We start from the raw sequence: 9,537 nt of genomic DNA, 5'->3' as shown, positions 1-9,537 counted from the left end.
CCCAAAAAAAAAAAAAAAAAAAAAAACTATTTATCCCATTGTAATTTACAAATAATGAGGCTCAAACGGGAGCTAAAACAACTAATGCATTAACACGGCACTTAACCGTGTTAGTGTTTGTTTCAAGCCATCTTGTAGATGGACCCATTTCATTCAGTGAGATTCAAATATTTCAGCAACATCAAGATCAACGAGTTCACTCACGCATCAATATGTTGATTCGCACCTCTTTGGTCCTTGCACCTTTACCCGTCTGTTTAGCATTTCATCCCTGAGACGCAATTCTATTAATTGTTCAATTAACAAGACAGCAAATCCAACACGCTAGTGATATCAAATTTAACTCATTAGGCTAGACCGTACAGCGATATTTATTAAGCAAAGATCAAACCGAGCAAGTTACAAATATGTACGAAAAGATTCCACAGCATTCAAGTTCGACTGATAAACAAAACTAACATACCAATAAACCATCAGTTAGCTAGGAATTCATAAGTTGTTCATATGAAACAAATTAAAACTGCCAGTTCAACACAAAGCATCTAAAGAGTCCATACAGAATCAGGTGCATCTTTCCGAGGCCCAACAAGTGTCCGGTACAAGTACATCTTTTCTACATTCTGTCTATCATCAGATCCACCCTCCATCTCATCACCTTCATTAATGATCTCCACATTGAGTCTTGGCATCTTCTCTGCAAGGGACTTGCAAGCTCCAAATGTCACTTTACAGGACGACATCCAAAGAGATCGCATTGTCTCATACTTCCCCGTGTCCGCTAGAAGTGCCATATTTCCAAAGGGGCTGTCCCTAATTTCCAGCTTCTTCAGTTTCTTGCAACCATTCAATACATATACCATTCCCTTGTCACTGTTACCAGCAAAGGCGATCGAAAGCGTTTCAAGCTGCTCAGCATACATTCCTATGTAAAGAAAAACTTGATCAGTTAGAAGGCCAGAGACTGACAATCGCTTAAGACCCTTGCACGACTGGACAATTGCCCCAAAACCATTATCAAGTGGCTGCATCGTCACTGCATCAGGTGTGATTGGGTCAAGAGTGCATAATCTGAAACGAATAAAATTGGGGCAATTTTTTGCCACAGTAATGAGTGCAGTGTTGGTCATCTGCCGACAGAAATAAAGCAGTGAATTAAGATTGGGACAACCAGCTGATATTGCAACCAATCCTTCTTCTGTTATAGCTGCATTGCCCACATCATTGGGATCTGATTTGAAGACCCTCAATTCCTGCAATTCTTTGCACGCAGATGCCACAACTCTGAGCCCTTTATCCCCAATTGTATCCAAAATCTGTAAAATGCAGTTTCAAATCAAAATTTCTGGGAAAGTACAAGGATACAGTCATTTAAAGGGAAACAAAAAAAGGGTTAAAAATCGAACCCATAGGCATTGCAGTTTCTTGCATTTGCGGATCAGCTTTACAAGCTCCTTGCTATAGATTCCAGGAGCATAGCTCAAGTTCAAAGAAGTCAAATTTATACAAATTGGGTAAATAGCAGGTAGGCAGCGTGCATTAACATCCAGGAACCCTGACAAGCTTCTAATTGATGTACACTTCTGCATAACATTTTTTAACTTGTTATAGGTTTCTGATTCTGGATCATGAACAAAAGAACCTGCCCCTAAATCCACCAATTGAGGCGCTCGCGCCAAAATTTTCTGAAGGACATCAGGAGGTACAGCATGGTTTAGCCTGAGACTTTTAAGGTTACGACATCTTGCAACCAGTCTCTCAAGAGCTGCCAAATTAACTTCTCCCTTGAGGCATGCAAAATTCAAAGAGGCAAGAGAGGTGCAGCTGTCAGGAAAGCAGCTAAGCCACTGGCCTCTGGGGTCTTCTACTTCATTTTCTTGCAAATCTAACTCCCTAAGAAACCTGAATTAAAAGAGAAGAGCCAGCTATTAAAAAAATAGAATTTTTCCATCTCATTAGTCTCAGTAAATCAACCATAACAAGCTACCCTATTCTTCACATCTGCATCTCTATATAACTTGAGGGAACCACATAGTACAATACTCCAATTAATGAAATGTAAGGAAAGGTATTTAAACAATCAATTTACCTATTAGTAATTACTCATTAATGGTAGTCGTAGAAGATCGCTAGAAAGCTATTTAACCTTTGATTACATATGAGATGAGAGAAATGATATAATCAGACAACAAATGATAAATTAATTGCTTGGTTAATTGGTGAGCTAATAGGTGAAGTCCATTTCTAATGCCAACAATAGCAAACACACACACTCTACAACAATTGCAGCATCCTAAAGGAAACTAATAATTAGCAAGCAATTCAACATCAACAATCAACATTTACTAATGATCAACCGTATAGAAGTTAAAATAATCCGGCACACTATAAACCTACCAACACAATATTTTAAGAAAATTTTCCTAGTCCAAATGGAAGGAAATAAACACTATAGTGCAAAACTTCTATTAAGAAGCAGAAATTATACCTGCAATTGGAAGCAATAGCAGCAAGTCCATCTGTAGTGAACCCTTCACAACTGACCAATACCAAAGACTTAAAATTGGGAAAAGACTTGGCAATCAGTTCGAGGCTCGCATCCGACACCAACATCCGCTTCAACCGAAGCTCCTCTAGATTTGTGCAGCCTTTCGCCATGGCCTCAATCCACGGGTACACATAACCCCCCCAATCATGGAGAACCAAATTAAAATCTGCAAAATGGGGCTTCCCTTTGAGAGTCAATGACCGAACCCTTGGAAACCTTGAGATCAGCCGTTCAGGGCTGATGGCATAGCAGTTTCCTATAAAAACCTTCCCCCGGCTGAATCTCTCGACATTATACCAAGACTTGCACACAAGAGACACCGCATTTCGGTCCCGATGTGATGTCAAGAAACTGAAAACATGCTCTAATACTTCCTCTGGAAAGTAATTTATCATACTCTGACACAAGCGAGTTCGATCCTGACGCCACTCTCACCAAAAGACTGAGCTTCTTAACCCAAGAAAAAATCTTTTTTTATATAGAATGAAACACAATTGTGATATGTAGGATAACAACAAAGTAATATCACTCAAGTAATTGTTTAATGAAGCGAAAACCAAAGAAACTTGGGATTTTGAAGGAAAAAGAAAAATATTATATTTCGGTGGATCTGAGCAGAAATATTCAAAAGATTGGCTAGATCTGAAGATGTCGATGAAAAAGAAGCTGATAATGGATAGTGCAACTACTTTTTGATTTTTCGGATTCGTTTTGGACGAAATAAAGAGAGGAAAAGACCAGAGTCAGCACTCAAATAATTTCGACAAAAATTAAAAGGCGGGGAAATCTTATTGGATAAGGGAAAGACAGATAATTCTGAGCCCAGTTTCCATCATCATCGTCCAAAAATAAGAAGGGTATGATTACTATGTTGAACCCACAAAAAAAAAAAAAAAAAACAAAAAGAGGAGGGATGAAGAGTAGACTACAGGAAAAACTACAATAATAACACAAATCTGATTCAAAATTTCACAGATCTGATAGAAAGTATACAATATTTCGATTTATAGCAGCACTAAAATAGATAATCAATTTATTAAAATAACAATAAAGATGGAGGGAATAGAATTCCTTGAATCGATGATCATCAGTAATCTAAAGAGAAACAAATGTCTGAAGCCTAAATTTTACCTTTTCTTGCTTTCCGGTCCGTATATATATTTGTATTTTCTCATTCACTCACGGTGAAAGCTGAAGGCGGAAGAGTATCATCAGCAGGTGAGACTCACTATTCCAACTCGGGTTAAGATTTTCAAACCTAGGTGTTATGAAATTTTAACCATAGTTAATAGATCCAGGGTTGTAATTAAGCCCTATTTGAACCTCATTCTTTAGAAAAATAAATTTTTTAACAGTGTTTTAAATCATTTCAACACATTTTTTAATAAAATAATATTACAAGCAAATTCAGAATTTTTCTTTATTTTTTAACCACATATTTTTTATTAATATACTATTCAAAAATTCATTCTTTTCTCAAAATGAGACTTAAACAAGGGCTAAATAAGGAATTATAACATGGAAAAATTGTAGCAACGGTCCCTAATATTTTCAGTTTTTACAGATTTTATCGTAATTTTCAAATTGTATCAATAAAGGTCCTAAACACTTTAAAAATATATGCATTTGAAGACCAAATGGATGTAACCCATCCACTTTTCTATTAATTGATCAAAAAAAATGATACTTACCAAATTTGATAAGGACAAAATGGTATCACTAGAATTAATATTTTCCCAAATATTATTAACAATTAAAACAACGATTAAACTAAAATAAATAAATAAATAAAATTTGCCTCACGTACCCCACCCCATCTTTATCGTCTTCCCCCACATCCACCACCAAAACCAAACCATAATCCAAAGTAGTCTCAAGTGGCGGAGTCAGCAACTAGCGAGGTGGGACGACCACGTGTGTTGGCTCTGCCGAAATTTACAGCGACCATGCACTTGATCTGTCATTTGTTATCTCCATGGGTGGTAAATAGGGAAAGATGAAGTTGTGGCCCTTGTGGGCCATTTTCCTTTCGCTTGATAATGGGCCTTTTTTTCTAAAAATGTGGCCCATTAATAAAAGATAAACCAAACTTCTCCTTTCAAATGCCGACATCTATTTCTGTAGCAGCCCCCATTTGCACACCACACACCACAAGCCTTGCTATTCTTTTCTTCTCTTTCAATTTTCTTCCCCACCACGAAAATTGCTATAAAAAAATGTTGCCACATGAGAAGACAACGCTGGAATACGTCACAAGCGGCATTATGATGATGACGCCAGTGAAGCTAAAAGCGCCGTGCTCAATGGCTAACTGCTACTTCACGATTCCCAATTTTTCCCACCCGTTGTCGCCACTCACCACTCAATAGTAAGTTCCAGTGACAGATGCACCCCGCATGCCACTTTGCTGTAGGTAATTTTATTGAATTGTATTCATCTTCTTATTTCTTGGGTGATAAAAACTTGTATCTTTTGCGCTTTAGAGTTTGTGAAGAAAATGATTTTAGCTATAATTTGATTTATTTAGTTGAGAAAATTAGATTAATTGCAATTGGACTAGGTGACTAGCTATGGTTAGATTTATATGCAATTGGATCCTGAGTTTTACATGGTTGTGTAATGTTGATATCATTTAAATGTTAAATTAGGGAATTTGTGTGATAAATATTATTGTGTGCTTTTTTTTTAATTATTATTTTGGATTTATTGAATTATATTGACCCCAAAATATGTTGCCAACAGATACCGGACCCACCGCGAACACATAAGCCTGGTCCAACACGTGGACGGTCTAAAACTAGTAGTAAAAGGGGTGTGGGAGCGACTACTCAAAGGCGCAGGACGAGAACGTTCAGAATTCGATGAGATATTTGCATAACGATTGAACAATAATTACAGATCGATATTTGTAGAATACGTGTATGAATTCGTGTATGTTGCAAGAGAGTAAAAATATAAAGGATATTGTATTTGTTCTTGTGTTGAATCTCGCATTAGCCTTTGTATGGAGTAAATGGTGGAGTATTTATAATGTCACAAGTTAGATCGTGGCCCTCAATTGAGAGTACACGTAACCTCATCTTATTAATTTTCGTGTCAAACTGTAGGTGTCAAGTTTGACCTCCTAGTCTGCTATACATCTATTAGTTGGCAGAGCCGCCTCTATTTTGACAAGACAGGACACTGGCACTTTATGATGGGTGTCCTATCAATCATTCAAAGGAGATTCTTGTGTAAGGTCGGATCTCTGGGGAGAAGTGATGCAAGAGGTGCTTCAGAGCTTTGGCATGATAGGGCTCAGCATGAACGGCCTCAGAAGTATGAACCACTTAGGCTACAGCACTTTGACATTCCAGAATCCAGGCCATCTCTTAGGTCGTGTCTTGAGTGGTTCTTGATTCTTTGTGGGCCTAGGGGCCTCGGCCACTATGCCACGTAGTTCTGCATATGTGGGCCATGGGCCTCATCGGGTCGACCAAGTGTGTCAGCAGGTAATAATAGTCCTTCAAGTCCAAGTATAGTCATTTATGTAGTGCGTGGACTTTTATGAAATCGAACCTGCCAAGGCTTGTAGAGATGTGGCTGAATGTGATGAAGTAGCCGAGGCAGTGAGTGAATCGAACCAACCGAGGCTTGTGAAGATGTTGAGGCTCACTGTTAATGATTGTTTCCTAGATCAGTGTGCCAATGATTTGATGTTTTGTGCATGTTTTCGAGAAAAGGCAGGCGAACCATTTGGACTTCCAAGGTACGCACGGCCGCTATATTAAATGTGCAATGATGGCTACAGCTGGAGTCTTTAGAAGGTGACGCGTTGGAAGAGGTTCGTGTGAGGCACATTTGAATATGAGCCATTAGCCTCAGAGACGATTTAAATTCGACGCTTCGGATTTGATCAGTAAATGAAGGGTTGGGATTAGATGGGCCTCGATCCAACGACTGGGGTTCGTCGTGGCTATGTATAAAAGGCCAGGAACTCCCATTTTGAACCCTTCTTTATTCGATTTCTCTAATTTTTCTCTGCATTTTCTCAAACTTTCGGTGTCCAGAATCTTGCTTCGATTTCATCCTCCGGCGTTTCACAGTTCCCCGTCCCTTAGTCATCTCTGTAGGTATTCCATCTTTCAATCAGAATTTGTGATTTTGTGTTTGTCGATATAAATGGCATCCAGTTCCGACAGGGATTTAGTCACCATTGCTAGGTTGGGGATTGAGGAGATGCTTAGGGAGGATTCTGAGGCTGGGCGCATTGCCATGGTCAAGGAACCGATAAATTATAATGAGGAGTTGGGTGCATCTAGGGTACCTTCAAATATGACCTCGAAGAGGTTGGGAAAAATAAGGGAGAGATACTGTGTGCCTAATTATGTAGATATGTTAGTCCCCAAGGCCCATGAACGGGCCTGCTGTCCGAGGCCCGAATGTGTGGCAATCAGTGAGTACCTGTTCAAGGTAGGTATGTGTCTTCCTCTGCATCCCTTCTTCAGGGCAATGCTGAGGAACTTCATGTTGTAGTCGATCCAGGTTCTACCAAATGGGTGGAGTTAGTTGGTCGGTTCATACTTCCTGTGGAAGGAAGTTTTTATAGTCGAGGATATGCCGCTTCACGTCTTCGAGACCCTTTTCCAGCCTCGAGTCTTAAGCAAAGATGAGTCTAAGGGGTGGTACTGCATTAGTCCTTAAGGGGCCCACGCACCTTTCATGGTAGGGCTACCTTCTTCCATCAAGGGCTGGAAGGAGTCGTGATTTTGGGTGAGAGGCAGGTGGCAGGCAGTGGAGGGGGACACAACCTTGGCTTGCACAGTACCGAACCAGTACTACAAAGCTCATAAGTACACCAGCCTGAGTTGTAGTTTACATTCTGCTAAATTTCTCAATTTTTTGTTAACTGTTGCCACTTGTCCTACATATTCTAATACGAGGTTTGAGCTCAGCAAGGAGGAGTTCGATGTTATAGAAGGCATATATAAGCGGCCTCTGAAGCTTCATCACTTCGACCACCTCATTGACCGAAGCCGATACTTTCTAGATTTCGAACTAATGGCCTCCAAGGGTAAGAAAAAATGCATATACTTCAAATTTTATTTGATTGATGTCTGCTGACCTATTGTGTCTTTTGTAGATAAGTTCGAGAGGAGGGAGTGTCCCATCCCAGATATGGCCTCAATTCTCAGGGCCACCTCTATAGTAGGGGTGAGGCCCTTGAAGCTGAGCTCCAGTAGGGCCAAAGAGGTTAAAGGCAAGCTGGAGAAGTCCAAAGATAACACCCCTAAGGGGTCCGGCGAGGAGGCCTCCCCGAAGACTGAGAAGTCCAAGGAGCCTCGGGGTAAAGAAAAGGTCCCCGAGGACTCCCATAAGAAGAGGAGGCTGGTTCATGTCACTAGATCCTTTGGGAAGTTTGGGACCTCGGTGTCCCATTCCAGCAAAGATGCCCCTCCCCAATCGAAGCTACTGGACTCTGAAGGCAGTAAAAGTTGAGACGGTAAGAAAGGTCGAGGCTAAAGAGGCCAGGGAGGATGCTGCGATGAGGGTAGCTAAGGTGTTGGATATGGCTAAGGAGCTTTACCCATACAATGACCTAAGTTAACTGAGGTTGGAGTTTGTTGACGAAGTTCTTCAGACTCCTGCTGAGGAAGTAGTCAATGACGAAGTGGCTGAAGAGAATGAAGAAGGTACTTTTGAAACTCAAGCTACGGAGGCGTCTGCTGTTGAAGCACCCCCACCATCCACCTAAGCATAGTGTAGTTTACTTCCAGTTTTAATTCTATGTACTGGCCTTGAGCCCGCCTCTTGTAATATATCCAAGATCAATGAATGCTATGTTTTGTAACATTCTGTTCATTTTCTGATATATGTTATTTTTTTTCTTCCAAGTAAATTGGCCTTGCCAAGTAATTGAACTTAAGGATAAGTTAATAATTCGAACTTGACATCCTAACTTCCATCACTTGAAATAACTAAAGCCATATGATTGATGCCTCAATTAAGATTGAACTTAAGCATCATTACTTAAGCAAATTTGATAACCCCATAACCTGAGTGATAATGCATGAGCCTTATTGTGCAGAATTTGGGTAGATGTTTCTCCCTTTGGCATTCACCCTCATCAAAGGGAGGCATGTGGCGTACGCCTCAGAGTTTAGGCGAGGTGACACAAAGTTGGGATCTGGACCTCTCCTCCGAAGTGCCCACGCTTCCCTACCTGGTGGATGGTGCAACCATGTAGGGGCTTTCCTCTTAGCATTCAACCTCACCAAAGGGAGGTATCTAGCGTACAACTCGGAGTTTAGGTTAGGTGACCCATAGTTGGGATCTGGACCTCTCCTCCAAGGTGTCCACGTTTCCCTACATGGTGGATGGTGCAGCCATGTAGGGGCTTCTCCTCTTGACATTCAACCTCCTCAAAGGGAGGCATGTGGCGTACGCCTCAGAGTTCAGGCGAGGTGATCCATAGTTGGGATCTAGACCTCTCTTTCGTGGAGCTCACGCTTTCTTACATGGTGGATGGTGCAGCCATGTAGGGACTTCTCCCCTTGGCGTTTAGCCTTGCCAAAGGGAGACATATGGCGTACGCCTCGGAGTTCAGGCAAGGTGACCCAGAGTTGGGATCTGAACCTCTCCTTCAAGGTGCCTTCGCTTGAGAAATTCGTTGGACTTAAGTAAATGATAAATATGTTGAAATTTGATACATGAGATGGGAAAGATCGTCCAACAAGGCGGTACAATCACTAATAATACATTCAGAGATGCTCAATGTTCCATGGACGAGGCTATGCCCTGCCATCCATGTCTTCAATCCAATATGTACCGGGTCGGATCTCTTCCCTAATTTTGTAGGGGCCTTCCCAGTTTGGACACAAAGTACCTACTCCTGGTTCCTTGGAGGAGAGGAAGACCCTCCTAAGGACTTGGTCATTGATTCGAAAGGACCTCTTCTTCACCTTGGAGTTGTAGTACTTGGTCATCTTCCTTTGATAAGTAGCGAGCCTCAA

At 40.9% G+C, this 9,537-nt stretch overlaps 1 protein-coding gene and 1 pseudogene across 1 annotated transcript; both read right to left on the bottom strand.

Moving 5' to 3' along the window:
• The window catches only part of LOC111402574, a 2,360-nt pseudogene extending 1,886 nt beyond the window's left edge, over positions 1 to 474 (bottom strand).
• Positions 354 to 3,770, bottom strand: LOC111400789 (protein AUXIN SIGNALING F-BOX 2-like). The gene is made up of 3 exons (XM_023028191.1): positions 2,486 to 3,770; positions 1,404 to 1,899; positions 354 to 1,313 (listed from the first exon to the last, which is right to left on the bottom strand). Exons 1-3 carry the CDS (start codon positions 2,938 to 2,940, stop codon positions 543 to 545), a joined length of 1,722 nt encoding a protein of 573 aa, XP_022883959.1. The 5' UTR covers positions 2,941 to 3,770; the 3' UTR covers positions 354 to 542.
• Between the last annotated feature and the right edge of the window lie 5,767 nt (positions 3,771 to 9,537).

The sequence above is a fragment of the Olea europaea genome, chromosome 10 (genome assembly GCF_002742605.1).
Source record: "Olea europaea var. sylvestris chromosome 10, O_europaea_v1, whole genome shotgun sequence".
NCBI lineage: Eukaryota > Viridiplantae > Streptophyta > Magnoliopsida > Lamiales > Oleaceae > Olea > Olea europaea.
The sequence above is the reverse complement of the archived record's forward strand: the minus strand, read 5'-3'. Positions and strand labels throughout refer to the sequence as shown.

What these genes read in the sequence shown, in the direction of transcription:
- LOC111400789 (XM_023028191.1), bottom strand. Translation starts at nt 2,940, where the DNA reads ATGATAAATTACTTTCCAGAGGAAGTATTAGAGCATGTTTTCAGTTTC. An exon ending in GCTATTGCTTCCAATTGCAG is followed by an intron (nt 1,900 to 2,485) that starts GTATAATTTCTG and finishes CTTTTAATTCAG; the next exon opens with GTTTCTTAGGGAGTTAGATT. An exon ending in AGAAACTGCAATGCCTATGG is followed by an intron (nt 1,314 to 1,403) that starts GTTCGATTTTTA and finishes TGCATTTTACAG; the next exon opens with ATTTTGGATACAATTGGGGA.